This window comes from Moschus berezovskii, chromosome 21 (assembly GCF_049115385.1).
Source record: "Moschus berezovskii isolate FMDL1 chromosome 21, NW_MosBer_1.0, whole genome shotgun sequence".
NCBI classification, from domain to species: domain Eukaryota; kingdom Metazoa; phylum Chordata; class Mammalia; order Artiodactyla; family Moschidae; genus Moschus; species Moschus berezovskii.
In genome coordinates, this window is record NC_142480.1 from 24,505,536 (window position 1) to 24,533,091 (window position 27,556).

Below are 27,556 nucleotides of genomic sequence, written 5' to 3' on the forward strand. Positions count from 1 at the left end.
CTAAACCACCAACATATATATATGTATATGTGTATATATATATATATATATATATAAAACAGGCATAGATATGCATAAAAACTTAATAGTGTTAGACTACTGAGCTTTGCAGCAGAGGACAGAAAAAAATGAAGCCTTGGATTCTATGGCACAGTCACTGGAAAGAGGAAGAAAATACAACAACGATTTATTTTTAAAGAATTAATAATACAGTACATCTTAAGTAATAAGTCTGGGTGAGGAACTTACCTTTGGTTTGACCTGCCATAACTACTTCCAGAGGAACCTGTTTCAGGAAGATTGAGGCCCCATACTATCCTGCCTGGCCGAGATGTCACTCTGCCCCTGAGAGCCGAATGAGGAGCGGAACTGTCAGGGAATTCTGGACACTGACATTCTTGGTTCTGATGCAGTCATAGAAGACACAAGAGAGCTGTTTTATTAATGGACTTTCATAAACAACAAAGATCTACTGTATAGCACAAGGAACTGTATTCAGTATCTTGTGATAAACTATAATGGAAAAGAACCTGGAACAAATACACACACACACACACACACACATATATATTTGAATCACTTTGCTATACACCTGAATCAATGTAATTCAACTATACTTCAGCTAAAAAAACCTTTTAATAAATAAAAAAAAGAAAAAAGTAGACTTTCAATATTCAGATGTGAACTAAACTTGATATGTAGTAATGTTCTAGCCCAGCTGAGAGTGATAGAATGATCTCAACTGGTCTCCTTAAAATGAATTTATGTGTCTATCATATAAGAAATTATGATTTCTCAAGCCTTTGCTTCTTGGGTTGGACTTTAAAACTAACATTGAAAACATTAATGTTATGATCATTTAAATGTGGTTGAAATTAATCCTACATTACCTTCGTCAGAAGCTACCAAAACCCCGTCACATAACACTGCTATTTACAATAAATTATCATTGTTATTTGAATAACTTAATCCATTTGATAAGAGTGTACTTTTTCGAGTACTCTGGTAGAAAAACAGATTATTTTTAGCTGTTATCTGTGACTAGATAATTGGCTTCCTGTTTACTTCAATTCCTGGTTGAGAGCAAGTTGTATATATGTAGTCTCTGGAAGTATCCGTCAGATACTGCCAACAGAGACAAAATGTGGGGACAGAAGTCTTCAGGGAATCTTGAAACACCACAACAGAGACATGACAAGAGAAAATTGAAGATTATTTCTCAAGATTTACTGCATTTATTCATTGGTGGTCCCATCTCTTTTGTTTTGTGGCATTTATTTTTATTAAATACTGTGTGGATTACAATGAACTGTGGAAAATTCTGAAAGAGATGGGAATACCAGACCACCTGACCTGCCTCTTGAGAAACCTGTATGCAGGTCAGGAAGCAACAGTTAGAACTGGACATGGAACAACAGACTGATTCCAAATAGGAAAAGGAGTACATCAAGGCTGTATATTGACACCCTGTTTATTTAACTGACATGCAGAGTACATCATGAGAAACACTGGGCTGGAGGAAGCACAAGCTGGAATCAAGATTGCCGGGAGAAATATCAATAACCTCAGATATGCAGATGACATATCTAAATGTCAGATGACTAAAGAGCCTCTTGATGAAAGTGAAAGAGGAGAGTGAAAAAGTTGGCTTAAAGTTCAACATTCAGAAAACAAAGATCATGGCATCTGGTCCCATTACTTCATGGCAAATAGATGGGGAAACAGTAGCAGACTTTATTTTTGGGGGCTCCAAAATCACTGCAGATGCTGACTGCAGTCATGAAATTAAAAGACGCTTACTCTTTGGAAGGAAAGTTATGACCAACCTAGACAGCATATTAAAAAGCAGAGATATTACTTTGCCAACAAAGGTCCGAGGCTACGGTTTTTCCAGTAGTCATGTATGGATGTGAGAGTTGGACTACAAAGAAAGCTGAGCGCTGAAGAACTGATGCTTTTGAACTGTGGTGTTGGAGAAGACTCTTGAGAATCCCTTGGATTGCAATGAGATCCAATCAGTCCATCCTAAAGGAGATCAGTCCTGGGTGTTCACTGGAAGGATTGATGTTGAAGCTGAAACTCCAATACTTTGGCCACCTGATGTGAAGAACTGACTCACTGGAAAAGACCCTGATGCTGGGAAAGATTGAGGGCAGGAGGAGAAGAGGACGACAGAGGATGAGATGGTTGGATGGCATCACCGACTCAGTGGACATGAGTTTGAGTGAACTCCGGGAGTTGGTGATGGACAGGGAGGCCTGGTGTGCTTCAGTTCATGGGATCACAAAGAGTTGGACACGACTGAGCAACTGAACTGAACTGAATACTGAGAAAATATTCTGTCTCCTATATTTTCTTTCATCCCACTGGTCTGTATGGCTTCCTCTAAGTAGATCTGTGAATGGAACTTCCTTCATTTGTATCATGTAGACTCAAGACTGTCATGGGCTGGGATAAAGCAGAAAAAAGCTGGTTTTCTCTCCTCTGCCCTCAGCCCCACCTCCTGCCCAGGCTGCCTTTTACTTACATCTTTTCTTATCCTTGCTCGCCTCCCGTCTCCTGCAGCGCTATGGGCTTATAGATGCCTCATTTCCTACCACCCCTCATCTTCCCATCTAATTCCCACCTAGAGTTTCCAGATGGAGCAAATAAAAATGTAGGATGCCCTGCTAGTTGCGAATTTCAGATAGGCAGTAAGTAATATTAGGGTAAATAAGTCCCTGCAATACTTGTGACACATTTATACAGAAGAAACTGTCATTTATCTGAAATTCAAATTTAACTGGGAGACTGTATTTTATCTGGCAACCCTACTCTCATCCTGTGGGTTATCGGAGGCTCGAGCAGCTGCTTTGTTCCACTTACTGAGAACTCTGTCTGCCTAAGTCCCAGCCCTGAAAGAACTCAAACCTGAATCCCACAATGTCACCACGCTGGTCTATGTCCCTCTACTTCCAGTCATTCCCACAAGGCTTCCCTAGATGTTTCTCAGTCTAGAAATTCCAAGTTGCTGAAAGACGGGCAAAAGTACCAGATCCAGGACTCCGTTTAGCTTTGTCCTCAACTATCCTGGTAATTTTGATTTTTAGCAAAGACTCACCATGATGGGCCAGAATTCAGGTGCCTACATAACATATCCTTCCTTTCTATGCCTCCTTTAGAATGAAGTTATCAGGGAAAAATAAATCTATTAATAATATGAACACATATGCATTTTATAATATCTTAGGACAGTTTTTTTAAAAAGCAAGAAACCTGTCAGAGGACCAGGGAAGCAGTAATTATAAGTACAAACTTGAAGAGAAAAATTCATTTAATGTGAAGAACAAGGCATCTGAGGTGAGACAGTCCCAGTGGAACCCTAAGAGAATGAACTCAGGCTTCTCCTTTGACATGTTCTCTTTACTGGGTCTGAGAACGGCAGGAGGAAAAGAGAATATAAATTCAGGAGCATGCCCGAGGGAAGTACAAAGCACTTTAGAAATACTTTTCAGTGGCAGAGTTTCAAAGCCTTCGTTGTTCACGGCTGGCTGACTCTAAAGATACTCTCAATCTAGGGTGCAGGTTTTAAAGAATTTCTTCTTCCCACTGTGTCTGAGACTTTGAATTAGACAGGTCGCTTTTGTTTCATTCAGGTGATCAGAATACAAAGGTAGCCTAAGCGCTGGGTACCAGCTGTCTTCACTCAGAGAAAAATCTGCACTCCCTATGGTTCCATGTCAGTGCAATTGACTCTGAGCAGCCTAGAATTCCCCTCCTTCTAGACAAATGACAGATGCTCCTCAATCTACCTCCAGCAGAGATTAGGGGTTTTGTTTTGGAATGGCATCAAAGAGTTCAAAAATAATATTATTTCCCTACCACAATTTTCTACCCTGATGAGCCGCTATGGAAACGTGGGCCCTTTAAGAGGTTGTCCTCCCCGTTCCCTTTCTCTTGTTTCCTACTTTCTTTTATGTAGCTAACAAAGTTTCTAAATCTACACACTAGATGCTCTACCATTCAGGCTGAGTTTTTATGAACTACTCTAACCTAAATCACAGTGTACAGTACAAGAAAGATTGGCTGAGAATCGGAAGAGCTGGATTATGGCTGAAATGTCTCCACTAACTAGCTGTGGGATCCAGGGGAGCCATTGCATCTTCCTCCTCTATAAAATGCAACTGTTTGGCCTTATGTTCTCCAAGGTTTATTCCTACTCCAAAGTCCTACATTCTTTCTGAATCCTACCCCATCCCTAGGAGCAACTTGTGAGGAATCTGCATTAAGCTTTTAGACAGGTTTATTTAACAAATGCATTTCCCCCTAATTTTCTTAAAACTAGGATCAGTTCAGTTCAGTTTAGTTGCTCAGTTGTGACCGACTCTTTGCGACCCCTTTTAAAAAAAAGTTTAGCTCACTGAAAGCCCAGTGTTCTAAGTATGTAGTTCATGAAATTTAGAAAAAAAGATTGGATTTAAGAGCGTTCTGACTCTCAACATCTTTCAATGCCCTCAATTTATCAGACCCTTGTCTGGAGAGTTCCTTCCTCTGGGGGCATCAGTGTTGAATCCAATAATGGGTAAGGAGATTAAACAACCCTGCCTCTGTATTTCCTGGATTGTCTCCCTGTGCATAATATATACCCACTTATATTCGTGTACGTGGTCTTATGCAAATTAGGTTGCTGTTCATTTCATGTAAATAACTTTTAATAACTTTTTTATGCTAATATACTTTTTTCAGTTATGTTGTTGCAAATGCATCAATTTTAAGTGTTTAGTGTGATGAATTTTGACTAACATTACATACACTATGTTAGCACCACCCAGAACCTTCCATCACCTCCACAAAGTAAGTTCTCTTGTTCCCTTTCCTCAGGCAACTACTATTCTGACTTTTTCCAGCATAGATTGGTTTTGCCTATTCTTGAATATGAAATCATATAGTATGTATAAGGAAAAATCTGTTATAAAGTGTTGCAGACATGAATTTTTTTAGTTAAAATCAAGAAATACATTGCCAAAAAAGGGGGAAAAATACACTGCCAAGCAAGCAAGTAAAACAGAAATGCAATTATGAAAACTTACTCACTTTGGTAAAGTAAGCCAAACTTGATGAAATGAAACAAATCTATATGATTTAGAAAACCCTCATCCCAAGTGATGGAATTAATGAAAGTCACTCAGTCGCGTCCAACTCTTTGCAACTCCATGGACTATATAGTCCATGTAATTCTCCAGGCCAGAATACTGGAGTGGGTAGCCTTTCCCTTCTCCAGGAGATCTTCCCAACCCAGGAATCAAACCCAGGTCTCCCGCATTGCAGGTGGATTCTTTACCAGCTCAGCCACAAGGCAAGCCCAAGAATACTGGAGTGAGTAGCCTATCCCTTCTCCAGTGGATCTTCCCAACCCAGGAATTGAACTGGGGTCTCCTGCATTGCAGGTGGATTCTTTACTAACTGAACTATCAGGGAAGCCCAATGGAATTCACAAAATGCTGAATCAATCGTGAAAAGGCATTATAGGGTGAAGAAAAATGATCATAGTCTAAAAAAAAGGAAGTGCCCCCTTTCCTCCAACCCAAATCATTGGATAATAAGTAAAAGTTGCTAATAAGCCTTTGACATCTGAGCCAGTTCATCAGAGGATCATAAGTGATTCAGTGTGGGTAGGAGATAACATGTAGAGGATGAGATGATATCAGAAATGGAGAAAGGGTTCACAAACAACCTGGAGCCCCACAGCAGATGGACTGGTTCTGCTACTGATGGACCTGGAAGGGCAGCAAAAAGGATACCAGAAGACCCTGTTGCTCATGTAAGTGGAATGGCTGGCCCAATAAGAGAAAGGTAGGCATCACTCTGTCTTCCCTGGTGGCTCAGCAGTAAATAATCTGCCTGCAATTCAGGAGTTGCAGGAGACTCAGGTCCGATCTCTAGGTTGGGAAGATCCCCTGGAGGAGAGCATGGCAGCCCACTCCAGGATTCTTGCCTGGAGAATCCCATGGACAGAGGAACCTGGTGGGCTACAGTCCACAGGGTCACAAAAAGTTGGACATTACTGAAGTGACTTAGCACACATCAACGCAGGCATCACTTCGTATTGAGTTCCCCAACTTCAGTAAGCCTCAAATCCTAACAAATGTTAGGGGAAAAAATGCAACCGGTTATGAAAAGATATTATATCTCATTTAATTAAAAAGTCAACTTATTGATTTATAAACCAACTGGGCCAAACAGGAAAAACTGAATCAAACAGAACAGAAGCAATGCTCTAAACAAGCATCAACTTAAGAGCTCTGATGCCAACCAGGAGGACACCCAGACACAAGTTTAGCATGGGGTAAGAGTCTTTACGTCTTCCGGTGAAGGCAAAGCCATTTGGTGGGCACTTCATAGGAATATCTTTCCACCAGGTCGTCATCATAAGGTATGTGCCACGAGTCTCCAGTTGTTTGCACCACGGTGTCATAGCTGAGAATATGCTGTTGAATTAAAAAGGGAACCACACATTGAGAACAACATTAAAGGAATATCTGGCCATTTCCCTTTCTTTTCTACGATTTCTTAGTTTGCTTCAGAGATGTATTCTTTGTCTTACTTAACAATGGATTTTCAAAGAGCAGCTAGCTCTGTGAAGATGAATCCTGGTGGTCGGAACGGTGGGGGTTGGAGGATAAAACAGGAGTTAGGATTAACAGATACACATTATTACATATAAAAGAGAAGACTTCCTTGGTGGTGCAGTAGATAAAGAATCTGCTTGCCAGTACAGGGGACATGGGTTTGATCCCTCCTCTGGGAAGATTCCACATGCCAAGGAACAACTAAGCCCAGGCACAACTGCTGAGCCTGTGCTTTAGAGACCTCAAGCCGCAACTACTGCAGCCTGCACACTCTAGGGCCCAAGAGCCAAACCAATGAGCCCCTGTGCCCCAGCTACTGTAGCCTGGGCACCTCTAGTCTGTGCTCCACAACAAGAGTAGCCCCCACTCTCCACAATTAAGAAAAAACCCATGTGAGCAATGAGGACCCAGTGTAGCCAAAAAAAAAGAAGAAAAAAAAGACTTCCTCACTTAAAAAAAAATAGGTAAACAACAAGAACCTACTGTATAGCACAGAGAAAGATAATCAGTATAATAACCTATAATGGAAAAGAATCTGAAAAAGAATATATATATACATACACACACATATACAAACACCCACACACGTACACATATATATCTACCATTGTATTACTGCTGCATACTTGAAGTTGACACACTGTAAATTAATTATACTTCAATTAAAAAAAAGATGAACCCTATTGTTAGCAGTTCCTTTTTGGGGAGGTTTCATTTGCACTTTCTATAAGAAAAAAAAAATGTATATTCCTTTTTTGTCTTTAATGATTTTATATGCAACAGAGAAAACTTTCAAATATACAAAAATAAAGAAACAGCCAATGAACTCATATATACCCATTACCTGGCCTCAAATAGCATCAAAATTCATGAATAATCTTACTCATCCATTCATCCAAAACCCCTAAGATTATTTTGAAAGAAATCTCAGATATATCATTTCTTCTATAATTCAGTATGTATCTCTGAAAGATAAGAACTTATTTTGTAAATATAAAAGGAATATTATTATTATACTTAAGAATTAACAACTCCTTAACATCGTCAAATTTCTACTGTTTACATTTTTCCAATTATTATATGTGTGCAATTATATCTTACAGTCTGTCTGAACAGGAATTGAAATAAGGCTGTTACACTGTGACTGGCTAAACTCTCTCAGGTCTCTTACATGCTGCTAAGTCGCTTCAGTCGTGTCCGACTCTGTGCGACCCCAGAGGCGGCAGCCCACCAGGCTCCCCCGTCCCTGGGATTCTCCAGGCAAGGACACTGGAGTGGGTTGCCACTGCCTTCTCCAATGCATGAAAGTGAAAAGTGAAAGTGAAGTCGCTCAGTCGTGTCTGACTCTTCGCGACCCCATGGACTGCAGCCTACCAGGCTCCATGGGATTTTCCAGGCAAGAGTACTGGGGTGGGTTGCCATTGCCTTCTCCGGAATACCAAACTAAAGCTAAGAAAAACAAAACATTGAGAACTAGTTGCGCCGTTCTTTGACCATGTCACATTCTTATTATATAGTTGGCTCTGCTGATGTTATGGAGAGGATGGATAACATACCTGAAAGGTTATTTTTGCTCCTGGATGCTTACTAACAATTGCCAGCTGATGTCCCTGCTGCCACTTAAAGAACAGGCGCTGGGTCTTGGCATCAGGCAGACAGGCCTTGTGGTCTCGCATCAGGTCTTTTGTGATAAACTTGCAGTGGTTTCCGGAGTGCAGTGTGGCATACAGAAGGAACGGATCATCCTCAGAGCTGAGTCGGATATCAGAATGGACACAATCAAACACACATCCAAAGAGGCAGAGAACAGCATTCTTCACCATGCTGTTTACTTCTTTCTCTACTTTCCTCAGAAGTATTCTTTGTTAACTGATATGATCAATCAAGGATAATTATGAACCACCTGCAAGTTTTCAGCTGGTAGACAACATGATCAAGAACACAGGTGGGCGACTACAGGGAAAGGAATGCTAATGCTTAGGATTCTTAGCAGTTCAGCTGGACTCTACCACTAGAATGGAGAATTCTAACAGCAATTCTCTCTGCATGCTTAAAAGCTGGTTCTCTGTGTCCCCATGGAGTTTTCCTCATCTGCTTCATCCACTACAGAGCACATCTTTCCCCTACCCCTTTCCTCACTTGAATTCAAGAAACACTCATAATACTAACAGGGCAGGAAGACACTTTCTTACAAAACTAAGGGGCTAACCTCAAAGCTGAAACTGCTATCTCCAAGTAGCTTCTGGGTAGCCATCCTGATCAGCACCCAAAGGCACCTCCAGTCTGAGAAGAGTCAGGAGCTCAAAGTCTCCAATGAGCCCTCAACATCAGTAGTGAGTGCTTGAATACATGTGTTGTAAAAATAGCAGTTTTACCTTGACTCAGGAGATTCAGATGGCGACATGTGATTAAGCCATATACCTTTATCCAAATGACCCAAAGTGGATCCTTTACAGGATACCTTATACTAAAGTATTTCAATTTCAAGTGAAATGATAAAATAACTGGAATTTGTCTTTAAAATATAATCTTCAGGAAAAAGAAAAAAATGTGGGGGTTATATGGAACAACATTAACAAATGACAGTAGTTATGGGAGCTGAGTGACAGTCATGGGGGCATTCACTATATTATTTTCCCTAGTTTAGGTTTGAACATGCTTCTTTGGCATATTAGTGGCAAACGGAGTTAATGTTAAAGAAATTTAAAGACTGAAATCCAAAGCCATAGAAGGTGGCTGAATCAATCTTTACCACTAGGTTTGGAATTTCAGCATATACAATATGTACAGGCTCCAAACCAAGCATGAGACCAATTTCCAACAGGCTTCTTGGTTATAACGCTACTGTTACTCAGTTCTTCTACCTATGAAAAATAATGATGATGATGACAGCAACAAATATAGATGCTTTCCATTGCTGTGCCAAGACTTTCACATGTATTATTTGCAAGTATTTTCTCACTGAATCCCCATGAGGGTTACCTATGAAGAAAAGAAGACACAGAGAAGGGAAACACTTCCCAGACAGGAAGTGACAGGGCCATGATCTGAACCAGGGTAGGTTGATTCTCAAGCCTGCGATCCTCAGGTTTAGCCAATGCTGCCTAACATGACTGAATGAAGGGCATTACTATTATCTTACAGTCTTGGAAAGATGGAAGTACCCACTCCATGAATAAATAAAAGAACTTAGCTACAGAAAAATGAGATCTGGTTTGGGATCTGAAGGAGGGGTTAGCTTCCAGCTTTATGCACTGAGTGCCACTTGGCTGCACTGTTTGGCCTGTGGGATCCTTAGTTCCTTGACCAGGGATTGAACCTGGGCCACAGCAGTAAGAGTGCCATCCTAACCACTGTACTCCCAGAGAATTCCTCCATTTGACCTTTTTAAGAAAAAATGGTTTGAACAATACTGACAAATCTTGAAGTTATCACATTCAACCCAACGAAACCTAGACTCAGGACAGGTTCGCTCACGATCTATGCTAAGTTGTAAATAAACCTTTGTCAGCATAAACAGTATGAGAACCTAAATGCTTGCTAACAGTTAATATATGGTGTTGTAGATCTGTGCTCCTCCTGACTAGCTACTTTCTGCATACTCTATGGACACTGTGTATTTTCTTGCTGATCATGTTTTCCACGTTCCTTTGGTTTCCTGGGAAGCCGTAGCTCATAGCAACACTCCCTTTATATTTAGAATAAAATCCAGAGCCCACGAGGTCCTCTGTAATGCAGTCCCTGCCTTCTCTGCGGCCTCAGAACTGACCATCCACACTGGCCTGCCAGCTCCCTTCATTCCTGACTGACAGCCCTCTTTTCTCCCGCTCCCCATCTGCGGTGAGTCTTAGTTGTGGCACAGAGGATCTTTAGTTGTGGCATGTGAACTCTTAGTTGCAGCATGTGGGATCTAGTTCCCTGACCAGGGATCAAACTTGGCCTCCCTGCATTGGGAGTGCAGAGTCTTAGCCACTACATCACCGGGAAGGCCCCTTTTTGTTGTTGTTCAGGGCCTTTTGAACACTTGCTGTTCGTTCTGCCTGGTAGTTTCTTCCCACTACCTCTCCTACTTTCTCAAACAACTCACTCGTTCCCTTCAGAAATGCCCCCTCCCCAAGGCCTTTCCTGATGATCTCTCCATTCACCCCCCCTCAATATCGGAATTAGTCCCCTTCCAGCTCCCTACTCTGCCTCATTGTCTTCACAGCTTTGATCACTGCCTGTTTACCTGTTTACTGTTAAGCTCCAAGAGGACAGGGACTTGGTTTTGTTCACTGGTGTTTCTCCAAGAACACAGATGGTGCTCGTATTTGTTAAATATTTGTTAAATGATCTGTTCAGGAATTTATGGCACGCATTCTGTGTATTAATCTCATTTGGGCTTTAACTTATTTCTCCTTTAAACTGATTTCTCATCTATTTAAGTTTATCCTGCTATAAAAACTATATTTTTATAAACTGCCTCAAATCTTTTTTTTTTTGGAATGAGGCTGAGTATACATATATACTCACACACACATGCATTTTAAAAATAGAAAAAACAGGTAACAAGCAGATGACTGGAGCCTAATGTAATTCACTTAATAACTTCAATACCTACATGTTGTCAGCAAAAAAAAAGCTGGCGTGCTTTTGCATCTTTTCCATCTCAACTCTTCTCCACCGGGAATTTTGCGTTAACATATGCTTCCGGCCCAGGACCAGCACTTGAAGATTCTGCTTGGCGAGGTGAGAGACCACATTCAAGAGCTGAAAAACACAAAACCAGTCCCCAAGAAAGTCAGGAAAGAATCTCAAGTAAGGGGAGTGATTCTCCCAGACGGTAATCTCAATGGGTCAAACAGTCTTTTCTGGTAAGAGGTGAGAAAACATTCCTAAACAGTCTTTTCTGGTAAGAGGTAATTGCCCATCTTTGTAAATAAGCCCAAGGAAAATTCTTCCTTGTTACACACGATTATCTAACACCTGCCTGCTGGCCAGGCTACATGGGATACCTGGGGAGGTTTCTAAGCATAGACAAGATGAGCTATTTTTATTTTTTATTTATTTTTCTTTCATCTTATATTTATTTTTTTTAATTTTTATTTAATAAATGGTACAAAGCACAATGCCAAAAACATTAACAGTTAAAATTTCACCAAATGAAAAAATACTATAGAATACACAGTTGTAAAAAGCTACATTAAGTTATTTTACAACTGCCTCAGGGTGCAAAAAGAAGAAAAACCCAATGCCATACCTAAGTTATCCCTCTCTCAAAATAATGCCATTTATGTTATAAACCATGAGCACCCCATCAAAAGATGGGAACTGCTTTTGTTAATTCATATATATATGACTGTATCACTTTGCTATATACCTGAAACAAACACAACACTGTAAATGAGTATATAGTACAATATAAAATAAGTAACAGACCTTTGGGGCTTTACACAGAGTTAGAGTTCCTATCAGAGGGATAACAGCACCACAGCCGTACTGAATCCTCATGAAGAAGGCACACGAATGACTGGATTACAAGAATTACAGGAATGAGAGCTGCTCACTTCCCAGAAACTACAGCTCACAGAAAACCAACAAAGGCACGAGATATAGACCATTTACTTATGAATGTGTAAAACTCAAGAAAGTACACATTATTCCTACAACATGTTGAAAGTGCTTCAGAATTCACACAATACTAATTTTCTTTTGGTTCTGGTTAAATTATATATACCAGTTTATCACAAATGGTAAAATCTGTAACTCTGTTCAAAGTTTTAAAACTTAAGAATGGTTTCTTGTATTTCTATGCCACCTTTATAGTTCTGGTTTCTCATTTCTTAATTAGTAAATTCAGCGTGCAGGTTCTATCCCAGGCTAATTTATACACTTTCAGAAGGAACAGCCTCTTGAATCCACAGAGTGTTGAGGTGGGGAGCCCTAACCACGTTAGATTCGTTTCACATATGATAATATACATGTTTCAATGGCATTCTCCCAAATTATCCCACCCTCGCCCTCTTCCACAGAGTCCAAAAGACTGCTTCACACATCCGTGTCTCTGCTGTTGTCTCGTATACAGGGTTATCGTTATCCTCTTGCTATATTCCATATATATGTGTTAATATACTGTATTGGTGTTTTTCTTCTGGCTTACTTCACTCTGTATAATGGGCTCCAGTTTCATCCACCTCATTAGAACTAATTCAAATGTATTCTTTTTAATTGCTGAGTAGTACTCCATTGTAAGATGAGCTATTTTTAAACTGTTCCTGTAGGGCCCACTGGGAGAGAGGCAGAGGGGCCAAGAAGGATGGGGTTTGGTTCCTATACACTCCCAACCCTGTTTCAACCCAAACAGTTCAGTTTTTGTCTACTTATATATTGGTATTCTGCATAGATTTTTATTTAAATAAAGGAAGGCTCAGACGGTAAAGAATCTGCCTACAATGCAGGAGACCTGGGTTCAATCCCTGAGTCAGGAAGATCCCTGGAGAAGGGAATGGCAACAGAGGAGCCTGGCAGGCTACAGTCCATGGGGTTGCAAAGAGTCAGACATGACTGACAGACTAACGCTTCTTTTATTAAAAGTTTGTAAATGGCTGGAATAGATACTTCTTTTTTTTTTTACTTAAAGTTTTTTAACTTTTTCCTTTGTATTGGGATATAGCTGACTAACAATGTTGTGATAGTTTCAGGAGAACCATGAAGGGATTCAGCCATATGTATACATGAAGATACTGAATTTTCAGTCAACTTTTCCAAATCATGATTCTGCTAAGACTGCTACTTTTCACTAAAATCCCTCTTTCCTCCAAAAGGTCTGTCAATTTTCATCCTCTAGCTTATTTTCCACTCAGTGAATTTACCCCGTATACTTTCCACTTCCCACATGTCTTGTGTGCACATAGATTCCTCTTAAAAGTTTGAAGTGGGATTTTTAGTAAATCCTGCACTTTGGTGAGCTTGCTTACATTCAGTCTTTCATAAGGAAAAGTCTATAGACTTCTTTCATGTACAACCTATTAAACTAAGCTATAAATGAATATTACTAAGTAAGGTATACAACAGTGTATAGAAAATATAAAAGTTCTATAATTTTTAAAAACTCCAGGGCCTATGAAAATTCACAATTTGAAAGTCATTGAAGAAATTCTTAATTTTCTTGGGTCTTGGTTAGAAAGGCATTTATTTTAGCCTAGCTTTCCTTAACTCATAAATTTCTTCCCATGTAGACTTTCAGGATATTAGTTAAAATTCTTTACTCAATAATTTTTCATTCATTTATTTGGTCAGTTGTCAAATACTGCTTGAGTACCTGTTAGTCTAACACACATGGATTCTGTTAGTCTAATAATGAATTAGCGAGAGCTGAACTTTTAAGTACTGTTTAATGCTTTGGATTTATATGTATTTTTGGCGCATTCTACCCATACTACTGCATTACTAATCTTATTATTTTAGAAAACAGCAGTTGGTTATATGATCTCTAATTCTTAGTTCCAGAATGAATGGACATAATGGACACAAGTTGGCCACTGAATGTGAGCAGAGAAGAGTACCAATACCACTGTGAGGACTCTGACCCAAAGCTTTACAACCAGAAAAAGTTATGAGCAATGGCTTCTCTGTTCATTCAACAGTTATTTCCCAGAACTCTCCACGTATAAGGTACATGGTAGGTATCATAGCTTACAAAGTTTTGAAAGATATGGCCCCTGACTTCAGTGAGGGAGTGTCTAATAATTTTCTTATCCAACTCTCAAGCCTGGAAAGATGTATATGCTGGTTCCACATATACTGGATGGTTAATAGACATTTTCTGATTAGCTGAAGAAAACTCCTACCTCTATTTTGAAATAGAAAATGCCTACCTCTATTACTGAAAACTTGAAAAATATAGGCAAGAAGAAAAGTGAAAGAGGAAATCACTCATAACCTCACTACCCAAAGATCTAACTCTGTTTGCCAGTCTATTTATCCTAAGCATTTTTATATAATCTTATAAGGTACTATTTTAAAAGCTGGGTTGGTAATCAAACATCTTCACTATGGAAGTTTAGTTCAGGGATTCAAACACCTCAAAACACTGAGAGTGAATGCACTTACAAATTTCCTTTCTTAAAGCTATGCTGAGATTACAGATTATTTTCAATGAGCCCAGATACAAAATGGCAACTGAATTCATTAAAAGGAATGACAACTGCTTTCTAAAAGTTCCTGTATGAATTTCCACAAAGTTACTCTCGATACCAAAAAAAAAAAATCAAAACCAATATTTGATACTGATTCCATATATATGAGAAGACATGACTTAAAGGAAAACACAATTGGGCCTTCACATCTGTGTGTGTGCGCGCTTAGTCACTCATACCTATACCTCAGTTTAAATAAATAGCCTTGAGTTTACTAATATTAAGTGAAAGACAGGGGCCCAAAGAGCAGAAAGAGCTTAGGTTAGCTTGAACAACTCTGGGGCACCATCGTGTGGCCAAAAGGTCTCTGCTAGTAGCAGTTCTCTGGTAATGATGCAAACAAGGGAGAATAAAGACACAGGAAAGAGAGATGAGTGTACGGGATGGAATAGAGGCATTTGCCTGAAACTAGCTATGAGCCTACTTCCTGTGAGGTAAATTCCAGGACTGGATCCAATGGGCTGGCCCAGAGTCATAGATATACTTAGAATAGCAAAGAAAAAGAAAACTGACCTTAATTCTATGTTAGATCAAAAATAAAACTGGGAGAAATTTCCACTTCTGGGAAGATGGAGTGGATGTCCTTTTCCCTATTTCTTCCACTATGTACAACTAAAACCCTCAGATGTTTTACATATAAAACAAATGCAAGACTTTGTAGAGATAAAAAGGCAGACTGGCTAGGGACCTTGGGATTTCCTTTTCGCCTCATATATCCTATACTTGGAGATCAAGAAGCCAGCAACCTGGAAATGCCATGGATGCAGACAAAAAAGACCAACAAAGGCTGATTCTCTGTAGCAAAAGGACTAGAAAAGATGCAGTCTAGCAAGACAGAAAACGTGTTAAAGTGATAACACCAGAAGACTGTGATGTTACATGTGTGTGCACATATGTGATGCTTTCAGCAACCATTAAAAGTACTATACAAAGATGTATATTCAAAAACACTATGATTTTTTTAAAAAAATGCTAACTATAGACACATAAAAATGGAGTTCTAAGAAAAGTTCAAGCAACCCACAGGAAGGCAGGAAAAATAAAACAGAAATAGAAAATAACTGTGATAGAAAACAAAAAATAAAAGGGCAGACATAACGCCTAACATATTAATAACAACATAAAATATTAAGGATTTTAATACATCAATGAAAAGACAGGGCACATATCAGAATTCTATTCCTTTTTAAGGCTGAATAATATTCCATTGTATCTATATACAACATTTTATCTATTCATGTAGATGGATATTTGGGTTGTTTCTAAAACTTTCCTTCCTGAACTTATCCTATAATGACTATCTTGCCTGGGAAACTAGCACAGGACTTCTGTAATGTCTGTAGACGTCGGATCCTAAAGGCTTTAGAGTTCTGAAGATCTAAAGTCCATAAAAACTCAGGAAGTGCCAGAGACTGCAGAGGGGGAGGTAAAAAGTTAAAAGACTAGGGAAAGGAAGTTACACTTGCTATTTAGGGTTACTCAGAATAGCTCTTGCGCTCATGACCCTCTCCCACCTCTCAGGCAGCTTTTCCATTTCCTGAGCATCCCTACCAACTTATTTCCAACACATGGAGCTCAGCCAATTGTATTTTTACCCTAAGCTCAGGAACTACTTTTCAGGTTTACACCAAAAGTAATACATGTATGAGTAATGTCACTTATGAATAAAAAAAAAAAAACCTCTTATCTATTCCTACTAGAGACAAACCAAATTAGAATAGAAGCCAAACCAGAAATTGTACCATATATTAAGCTGCAATCTGGGTTTACTCTTCTGGTTTTTGGAGAATTATCCTTTAGACATTGTAAAGAGCAATGCGGGAGGGAGCATAGTGAGAATGGATCTCAGCTTAACCTTGAGGTGCCAAGGACCCAGAGTTCTGGAAGCAATTTGGAATTTCAGATATTCTCCAGAATCAGCTGTACTATGTATTTTGCTCTGCTGTGTGATTCAGACTCCAGACCCGTTGGGCAGGTCCAGAACTGTCCTCATCATCTCTGGATTCTCCAGGTTGAGAACTTCCCAGAGTGGATCTCAGCTTCTCTTGTCAGAACTGCCCTGAGCTCAAGGAAACTCTTCCACAGCTCTCTCATTTAAACCTAATCCCTGTTCAGAGTCTCAAGGGGAGAACTGCCTCTTCTAAGATATCGACCATTCTGTACACATGGATATTTGTCACATACTCCTGATCTTTCCTATGAAGGCCTAGTTTGGTCTTGGATGAACCTTGAAGACAAGTCAGACACAAAGGGACAAATATTATATGATTTCATTTATATGAGTTACCTAGAGGAGTCAAATTCAGAGACAGAAAACAGGATGGTGTTTGCAGGGGCCAGAAGAGAGGTGAATAAGGAGATACTGTTTAATGGTACAGAGTTTCAGTTCAGGTGATGTTCTGGTGATGGGGATGGTTGCCCAACAATGTAAACTGCTTAATGCCACTGAATGGTACACTTGAAAATGTTAAAATGATATATGTTATGTATGTTATGTTATGTACATTTTACTACAATAAAAGTTTTATTACCCAAAATTTTAAATATAAACAGAAGTAAGCAGAATAGCATAATGTGCCCATCACCCAGCTTCAATAATTATCAGCTCATGGCCAATCCAATTTCATCTATATTCCTACCAACTTCTGCTTTGGATTATTCTGAAACAAATCCTAGATATCACATCATCTGTGAATATGTCAATGTACTTCTAAGTATAAGGACTCTTAAAAAAATAAGCATAATACCATTATCACATCTAAAAATATTAACAATTCCTTAATATCAAATATACAATCAGCATTTATATTTCTCTAGGTTATATTGCTTTTTAATTTTAAAAAAATCAAGATTTAAAAGAACTCCATGCACTGTGATAGCCTGACTACCATTAAAGAAATGTGGCTGCTATTCTGATGGAAGTTCCCACATTTAGACTTTGCCAACAGCATCCTTGTGGTATCATGCAACATATTCTCTAGTCTTCCTTGTTTCCTATAAATTGGCAGCTGGATCTAGAGACTTGATCAGATTCAAGGGTTTCCGGGTATGTATGAGTGTGCACGTGCATGTGTGTATTTAAAATTGTGGCCCTGATAAAGTGAAAAGGGTAGTTAATTCATTAAAAATGAATGACAACCTTCTCTGTCAGTCATTAGGCAGAGGGTACCGGGGATGTGAATACCAATATGAAGACACATTATTCCCAGTTCCGGGAGTTTGCCGTCAAATGACTGTAATGTGACGTAAAAAGTGCTAAGACATAGGATAAAGGACGGGCACCTAAATCAGACTGGGGGTGGGGACGGTGGTCAGGGAAGTCACCACTAAGGAAGCGACGACTGAGCTGAGTTTTCAGATGAATTATTCAGGCAAGGAAAGGGAGTTTCCAAGGACAAGCAGCAGCATGTATTTTTTTTTTAAAACCAGCAGCATATTGGTTGAAGGTGAGGGCTCTTTATTAATGTGCTGAATTCAGGGAACCGCAAACTGTCAAATGTGGGAGGATGACACAGGGAGTCCCAGAAAGAAGGCTGGAAATGACTACAAGGGTCAGATCACGAAGGTCCTTGTAAATCGTGATAAGGAATCTTTTATCAGCTGAAAGCAGTGGAGAACAACAAAGCATTTAAATAGGGGCATGACATGACTACCAGTTTCAAGAGATCAACACTGGATTGCAAGGAGGCTGGACTAGAACAGGGAGATCAAGTAAGGGGGCTTCTACAGTATTTCAGGTAACAGATGATGAGAACTGAGATGCTGGTGGGAAGGATGGAGAGAAGAGAGCCTTCTGGAACAAAGCAGAACTGAGCAGACTGAGTCACGGACTGAACGCAGGAAATGAGGAGAGAGAAACCAGAGAAGAGCCGACAACTGGATGGACGACGGCAGCAAGCCAGGGCCTGTGAGAGGAGGCGCTCGCGATACGGACCAGGGGGTGAATAAGCCAGTGCGCAGCCAGTCAGGAGACTCTCTCCAGGAGAGGGCTTTGGGATAAACAAAGATTTGGAGTCATCAGGAAACACACATTGACAGGAGCCATCAGCAAGTGGAAGAGGTCTTCAGTTCAGTTCAGTCGCTCAGTCATGTCTGACTCTCTGCGACCCCATGAATCGCAGCACGCCAGGCCTCCCTGGAGGAGGAGTTGTCCATCACCAACTCCTGGAATTTAGCCAAACTCATGTCCATTGAGTCGGTGATGCCATCCAACCATCTCATCCTCTGTCGTCCCCTTCTCCTCCTGCCCTCAATCTTTCCCAATATCAGGGTCTTTTCAAATGAGTCATCTCTTCGCATCTGGTGGCCAAAGTACTGGAGTTTCAGTTTCAAAATCAGTCCTTCCAATGAACACCCAGGATTGATCTCCTTTAGGATGGACTGGTTGGATCTCCTTGCGGTACAAGGGACTCTCAAGAGTCTTCTCCAACACCACAGTTCAAAAGCATCAATTCTTCGGCGATCAGCTTTCTTCACAGTCCAAGTCTCACATCCATACATGACCACTGGAAAAACCATAGCCTTGACTAGAAGGACTTTTGTCAGCAAAGTAATGTCTCTGCTTTTTAATATACTATCTAGGTTGGTCATACCTTTCCTTCCAAGGAGTAAGCGTCTTTTAATTTCATGGCTGCAGTCACCATCTGCAGTGATTTTGGAGCCCCCCAAAATAAACTCAGCCACTGTTTCCACTGTTACCCCATCTATTTGCCATGAAGTGATGGGACCAGATGCCATGATCTTAGTTTTCTGAATGTTGAGCTTTAAGCCAACTTTTTCACGCTCCTCTTTTCACTTTCATCAAGAAGTTCTTTAGTTCTTCTTCATTTTCTGCCATAAGGGTGGTGTCACCTGCATATCTGAGGTTACTGATATTTCTCCCAGCAATCTTGATTCCAGCTTGTGCTTTTTCCAGCCCAGCGTTTCTCATGATGTACTCTGCATATAAGTTAAATAAGCAGGGTGACAATATACAGCTTTAATATACTACTTTAACAAATCCAAAAGGAGCAGATGTTAAACTGAGGAATCCTATTCTTTAAAAAATATAGAGCTATAAGAAAAGCCATTAATGGAAGCTGAGGAATGGCCTGAGAGATAGAAAGAAAACCAGGAAACAGTGATGTCTCAGAAAGACTATAAGGAGCACTTCAAGAAGGAAGGAAAGACTAAGTAACAGCACTATAGAAACACCAAAATGTGGCCTGCACCCCGGAGGAGACATCCTGATGATGCCATGGTGGCAGGAGGGAGATTTCACTTGCCTTCCTTAACTCTCTTCAGCTAGTTAGAGCCCAGCACTCTTGAACAGCTATCATTCCCTGACAGCTTCTAATGCTATTATTAGATGTGTGAAATGAATGTCAGTTGCTCTTCAAGAACCAAGAGAAGTTTGAAGATAGTTTTCTTCAACGGATCTGATATAGAAGGGGAGCTTGATAAAGTAGAAATTATTCCCCCTGGAATTGTCAGATGCTGTTATAGGTGCAAACTGCAACCAGGTAGGGTGTTTGAGAAGCAAGGCCTCATGTATTTGATGAGTCTAAGCTTTTGGAGGCTTCACTTTTCTCAGATAAAACCATGCAAGTGTTCACACCAAGGAGGCTGTGAAGTGATTTCATCTTTGACCTACCCTTCTTTACACATACACACACACACACCCACACACACACCCCTGCAGTTCAGCACCTGAGCTGAGAAAGGAGATCAAATTAATTTTAGACAGAATGTTGACATTAAAGAAGGGGGTTGGCGGTGCCGTGTCATGGAGGCTCAGTCTCCGAGCAGCCATTGAAGGGGAAGGAACTGAGGGTGTGTGATTTTTTTTTTTTTTTAAATAAAAAAAAAAAATAAAGAAACTATTTTTAGTTATAGGTGGAAAAACTTAAAATTCCATTAAAAAAAAAGAAGATAAATTCTTAAAACAACCACAAACAGCCTGCATACTGTTCCAACATGAAAAGATATTGATTTCTCATAACAGTTACACACTGGTTGTCTGGAACACTAAAGCCAGGAAACACATCCATTTTTTATGCTATTGCTTCACTAAAGACAACCTCATGGTAATGTGGTACTTGATCTAGGATGGAAGGTGGGGGGCTTCCTATTCGAGTCTGGGTGGATTTCAGGATATGAGGAGATTAAGTCAAAGACAGACAAGAGAAAGCAAGAAAGGAAAATAAAGACTGGGTCCTTTAAAACCACTTCAGGGCGCAATGACTGATGAACTCTATGGAAGGCAGTGTTCTCAGATTCAGAAGACCACAAACACAGTGTTTCTAACTGATGCACTGTGCTCTCCACTAAGTTTACAGCAGAAGAAACACAGGAAGTTATAACTTATACTACAACCCTGGAGTATTTGACTTGTTTATATTCCTACAGTCTGCAGGTAAGCTAATATTCAGTTTCAATCCCTTCGTCTTTGCTCTTACCGCTTTCCTCCTGAACTACGTTTTTGGAAAAGAATTCCTGTTTTAGAAATAGTCCTTGAGTGACTGCTATAGTCAGCATTTTTCTGTGCAGCTCTGGAAATGCCAACCAGGAGGAGAGTGCAGGCAACCCACCACCGTTGTGGCTCAAGGCTTCTCATCACGTTTTCATCTGCCAGCTACCCACTGGTACTGTTTCAGCCTCAGTTCTACATTTGAGAACTAGTGCTGCTTGCCAGACAGAATGGAAGGGAGTAATATCACTTTCTATTTAAAGAAGGTTAATGATACTTCCTTTTAAATTAAAAAATAATAATTTTATGTATTTATTTATTTGGCTGTGCTGGGACTGGTGGGCTTCTGTCTATGGGGTCACACAGAGTTGGACACGACTGAAGTGACTTAGCAGCAGCAGCAGCAGCTGAGCCTTTGTTGTTGCAAGGGCTTTTCTCTTGTTGCAGCACAGGGTTTTCTCTAGTTGCAGCAAATGGGGGCTACTCTCTAGTTGTGTATAAGGACTTCTCACTGTGGTGCCTTCTCGTGTTGTGAAGCATGGGCTCTAGGCACGTGGGTTTCAGTAGGTGCAGCTCTGAGGTGCTAGAGCACAGGCTCTGTAGTTGTGTTGCATGGGCTTAGTTGCTCCAAAGCATGTGGGATCTTCCGGGATCAGGGATCGAACCCGTGTCTCCTGCATTGGCAGGAAGATTCTTTACCACTGAGCCACCAGGGAAGCCTAGTGATACTTCTTTGCTGGACTTGTTTAAGTGTTATATACCATGTAAGATCCAGATTAACACTTGTTGAGGATGAGAGTATTGGAAGAAGGTAAGAAAAGGAAGTGTTTTAGAGAAGCAATAGAAGCTAGGGCAAGGAGGGAGACGGAAGCTTTCACTGGGTGGTATTCAAGGAGTGGAAACCTCATAAGCCTGATGGCGTAGTTTCAGAGAGGAGAGACTGACAGTGAGCTGGAGTCCTGCTCTCACCTCTGGGACCATGTGCTTTAATAACACTCTGATTATTGACCAACTATGTAAAGCTCTTTGAATCTGTTGGAAGAAATCACATACACAAAATACTACTACTTTATTATGATGTCATAAATGATCCCATTGGTTTACATGAGACTCACCATGTCCTGTATCCTGCTTTCATCAGTCGTTGGTATTTTAGGGAGATTTCAATGATCTCATGTTGTCTTTAGTCTATGAAACAATTCTACCGAGGAAGAGAAATGCCCTTCCTGCCTTGGGAACATCCTGCCAAGTGTGGGATGTGTTTCCTGCCTGCCATGTCTTCTCTGATGCCATTAGCACCCACACAGTTATCCAGCCTTTTAGAAGATGATTAAATTATTGGTCTGGATGGATTTCCCCACTCAGCTGAGAGTCAGAGCTGTCTAGAAGACAGAAGATTTGGCTCCTGACTCACGGAGTGACTTTTCTGCAAATATTTACATGCATTCTTTGGTCTTTTTAGTTTTTCTGTAAAATATCTGTCTTTCCTTTATCATTGTGAGGCAGGAAAGCATAGTATTTTGAAGACTGAAAACTAGTTTCAAGACGATTAAATTAACTTATTCTGATACATATTAATTTCCACTTTTTTTTTTTTTACTGCTCTGCATGGATTGTGGGATCTTAGTTCCTCAATCAGGGATTGAGCCCAGGCCCCTGGCATTGGAAGCTCGGAGTCCTAACCATTGAAACACCAGGGAATTAATTTCCACTTTTAAAAGTTGATTAAAAACTTCTCCCAGGGTTCTAGATCCAGTCCATATACAGGGAACAGTTTGCTCATTCTGGGAAAGTATATAACCACTTTCAGGCTCATAAGCCACCATGTAATGACTAAAAGAGAAAGAATATGGTGAGCAGGGCTCTGGAGGATTGAACACTTATGCTGTCTCTCCCTGGCCGCACAGCTTCACACAGCTTTTGTCTTGGCAGAGTTACACACAACTGTACACTATGGCTGTACTTAGTCACTCAGTCATGTCCGACTTTTTGTGACCCTGTGGACTATAGAACTGCCTGGCTCCTCTGTCCATGGGGATTCTCCAGTCAAGGATATTGGAGTGGGTTGCCATGCCCTCCTCCAGGGGATCTTCCTAACACAGGGATCGAACCCAGGTCTCCCACATTGCAGGTGAATTTTTTATCTTCTGAGTCACCAGGGCTACTGGTTTTGTTTTCTGGAAAAACCATGTCAGTTCAAAATATATAAAAGTCCTACGTATATAAAAAGACACCTTGGACACACCCAGTTAATGCTCCAAGCCATCTATCTATCTGTGCAGTAGAAGGGCTTACATAGCATGAATCTAACAGACATAATAAAGACTTTTCCAATTTATATCTACTATTTAATAGCATAGTAATTAAGTAATAAAATAGTAATAACAATAGTAATGAAGAGCACAAGCTTTAGCATCAGGCTGCCAGCGTTCAAATTCTAGTTCTTTTAGGACAGAGTTGTGTGACCCCTGATACATTTCCTCTTTGAGCCTCTACTTCATTGTTGGTAAAATGGTGATGTGATTCTGTGGTGGCTCAGAAGGTAAAGAATCTGTCTGCAATGCAGGAGACCTGGGTTCAATCGCTGGGTTGGGAAGATCCCCTGGAGAAGGGAAAGGCTACCCACTCCAGTATTCTTGCCTAGAGAATTCCATTGACAGAGGAGCCTGGTGGGCTGCAGTCCTTGGGGTCGCACAGAATCGGACACAACTGAAGCAACCCAGCACATGCACACAAAATGGACAAACAAATTGGGTTATTGTGAGGATTAATTCAGATGCATGTAGATACAAAGTACATGGAAAAGTAGTCAATAAATATTAGCTATTACTAGACAGTACAGCCTGGATTAGTAAATTTAGACCTCAGAAGCCTGGCTGTTCCAATGCCCCCCCCTCCCCCCATCAAAATAAATAAATAAATAAAAGGAAAATGGAAGGAAAGAGAATAAAATTTATGAAGATAAAGAAAAGAAAGATTCTTTCGGTATTATCACAGAATTGGATGATTTTTGTGTTATTCTCTCAACATGTTAACAGTAGAACAAAAACTTTCAGGATCAGATGGCAAAAAGAACACATGCATCTAATCTTAATCCCACTTGAAACTCCTATTAAAACTATCACACAGAGTCTTTCTAAAATGATAAACCCACAGAAACCTGAAGAATAAAAGGGGAGGCAATAGCAATAAAATCTGGAAGCTGACGAGCAGACACACAGGTGGCAACTACCTTGCAGATCCCACAGTCAAATCTGAAGAGGGGTCAGTTAAGAGCCAACCCAGCCTCTCAAGACTCCAGAACTGGAAACAAAGGGGTGAGGCTAAATGGGGGTGTGAGGTTAACTAAGGAGAAGCAGGTAAACACTGCTGAAGAAGCATTAGATTCCTAGATTTGAGTGCCTTCTGCCTCCATCCAGCTTCCTTGATGGCTCAGCGGTAAATAATCTGCTTGCAATGCAGGAGATGCGGGTTTGATTCCTGGGTCAGGAAAATCCCCTGGAGAAGGAAATGGCAATTGACTCCAGTATTCTTGCCTGGGAAATCCCATAGATAGAGAAGCCTGGTGGGCTACAGCAATGGGGTCACAAAGAGTAGGACACGACTGAGTGAGCATGCAGGCATGCCCCCATCCATGTTGCCTCTGATAGGTGGGGAGGGAAGTCTAAAGAGTCATTACTTGGATGAGGTAAATCAGAGGAAATCTAGACTAAAGCACCAAGCACATGTGACAGTGTGGTCACCACACTGAAAGTAGAGATTGCATGAATGCATGCATATTGAATACAGAATGCAGAGAGACTTGGATTTTTTTCCCCCATACTTGACTCTCAGAACACTGGCAGGAAGGCCTTTCTTTACCCTGCAGTCAAGAGACTGAAAACTCTCCTATGGGGAATCTGACCAGCGAAAGAGGAAAAAAACCCCTAAAGATTCTGATTACTGGGAATTCCCCAACAAATGACCCACCCAGTTCACCTGGCTGGTAAAGTCAACTGCAACAAGCCCCATCTACATACAAACTCAAGAGCTTCCAATGAGCTCTTGAGATCATGTTTAATCATAAGCAGACAGTAGAGAGTTATCAGAAAGCTGTGAAGAGAACTCCAAAAGGGAAGAGTCTAAAACAAAACAACAACAACAACAAAAAAACTGAAATAGCAGGACTAAAGGGAGAAGGCAAACCCCCTGAAAAAACCTCTTGTAAAAATCCTGTGAGGGGCTTCTCTGGTAACTCAGTGGTAAAGAATCTGCCTTCCAATGCAGGAGACATGGGCTCAATCACTGACCTCGGAAGATCCCACATGTGTGGAGCAACTAAGCCTTGTGACACAACTACTGAGCCTGCGCTCTAGGGCCTGGGAGCCACAAGTGCTGAGCCCACGTGCTGCTACTACTGAAGGCTCATGTTCCTAGAATCTGCGCTCCACCACAAGAGAAGTCACTGCAGTGAGAAGCCCATGCACCACAACTAGAGAGTAGCCAACACAGCAAGGAAGACCCAGCACAGCCAAAAATAAATTTTAAAAATCCTATGAGGTAACATAGTGCATTCATGAAACAGACTTTTTTTTAAAGGAAGAGAATAAAGGAAAGCCCCTGGGAATTAAAATATGATTGCCATCCTTAATAATAATCATAAAAGTAATACACAGAAGACCTTGAGGAAGTCTGCCATGAAAGGAACAAAGAGACAAAGAATAAGAAATTCAGAACTAGTCTGGGAGGTCTGACATCTGAGTAACAGAGAGGAAGGAGTCATCAAAGAAACAGTCAAAGAACACTTCCCAGACAGAAAGATGTTAGCTTCTAGAATGAAACAGTCCACTGCATATCCAACTTCATGGATGGCAAACAGACAATACCAAGTTGTTCTACTGTAAAATTTCAGAATACCAGAGAAAAAAGATTTTCTAAAGCTTCAGGAGAAGGAAAAAAAAGAAAAGCAGATCATACAAAGACTGACAAATATAAGGAATCAGAACAAACTTCAAGGGTAATTCTGGAAACACGATAACACTGTCTTCACAATTCTGAAAGAATGTATCTCCAGGGAGCTGTCATCTAATAGTGATAATAGAACCCTTTCCTCACACAGCTGGGGTTGAGTTTGCTATTCAGGTTTTCAAACCTAAACAATGAAAAGGAAGAAAATTGTTTACACTATAGTCAAGGTGGTGTTACCTGGTTGGGTTTGGGGGTCGGTAGGGGAAAGGAAGGAGAAGGCAATGGCACCCCACTCCAGTACTCTTGCCTGGAGAATCCAAGGGACGGGGGAGCCTGGTGGGCTGCCATCTCTGGGGTCGCGCAGAGTTGGACACGACTGAAGTGACTTAGCAGCAGCAGCAGCAGCAAGGGAAAGGAGGTTTAGAATAAAGAAAAGATTAGTCAGGGCACATGGGCTTCTCAGGTGGCCAAGTGGTAAAGAATCTGCCTGCCAGTGCAGGAGATGGAAGAGATGTGGGTTCAATCCCTGGGTCAGGAAGATCCCCTGGAGTAGAAAATGGCAACCCACTCCAGTATTCTTGCATGGAGAATCCCATGGACAGACGAGCCTGGTGGCCCCTGGAGACACAGAGTCAGATGTGATTGAGCACACAGGGCACATAGGGAGCTTCTTAATTCGGTGGGTACAGGGGTGTTAAGTTTTATTGTCAGTCTTTACATTATACATTATCATTTAAAGTCTTCTTTATACGTGGTATGTTTTACACACGCAAGCCCACACACACACACATATGCTTTGTACTATGAACCGTATGAAGTTACCAATATTCTACCATTTTTGAAGTACAAAAAATAAGCCCAGAGGTTTAAACCAAACAGTTCAGGCTCAGCAATGTAACTTGTGCCCTTGAGGCAAATAAGAGTCTAAGTTTCCCCACAGGCAAAATGCAAAGTGAAAAAAAACCCCAGAGGATTTCTTAAGCGTCATTAGCTCTCATAACTGTATAAGTCTCCTGTTGTGTATGTTCAATACAATAATTCCTGTCCTCTAAAAAGTTAAAATGTAAGACCTGAATGGGGAAATTCCTTTGTGTTTCCCAGAGAAAAGATCTGGCAAGTACTATATTCACATAACTATAGTTTAATATAACAACAACAATGAGGACTTTGGAACAGCTTTTAGAAATCCCCAAGCCCTCACATTTCCCTCACTTCTGCTTTTCTTAGCAGAAATGGGGACACAGAAACTGGAAATGACAGGAAGCAATAAAGGGGATGTGATGTGAGGGACAGATGTGAGAGAAGAAATTAGACATAAAAGGTGACAAGGGTACTTGCTATTCTCTAATCAAAGTGGAGACACGGGTGGACCAAGT

The 27,556-nt window shown here is 40.6% G+C and overlaps 1 protein-coding gene across 3 annotated transcripts in view; it reads right to left on the reverse strand.

The window, feature by feature from the left end:
* Positions 1-243: 243 nt before the first annotated feature.
* The window catches only part of PRORP (protein only RNase P catalytic subunit), a 152,212-nt gene continuing 124,899 nt past the window's right edge, over positions 244-27,556 (reverse strand). For all 3 annotated transcript variants that reach the window (XM_055418239.2, XM_055418238.2, XM_055418237.2), the window contains exons 7-9: positions 11,209-11,357; positions 8,165-8,360; positions 244-6,467 (exon numbers count right to left, since the gene is read on the reverse strand). In XM_055418239.2, the coding sequence (XP_055274214.1) occupies positions 6,336-6,467; positions 8,165-8,360; positions 11,209-11,357 (477 nt within the window). In that variant the 3' untranslated portion in view covers positions 244-6,335. The remainder of the gene's footprint in view (positions 6,468-8,164; positions 8,361-11,208; positions 11,358-27,556) is intronic.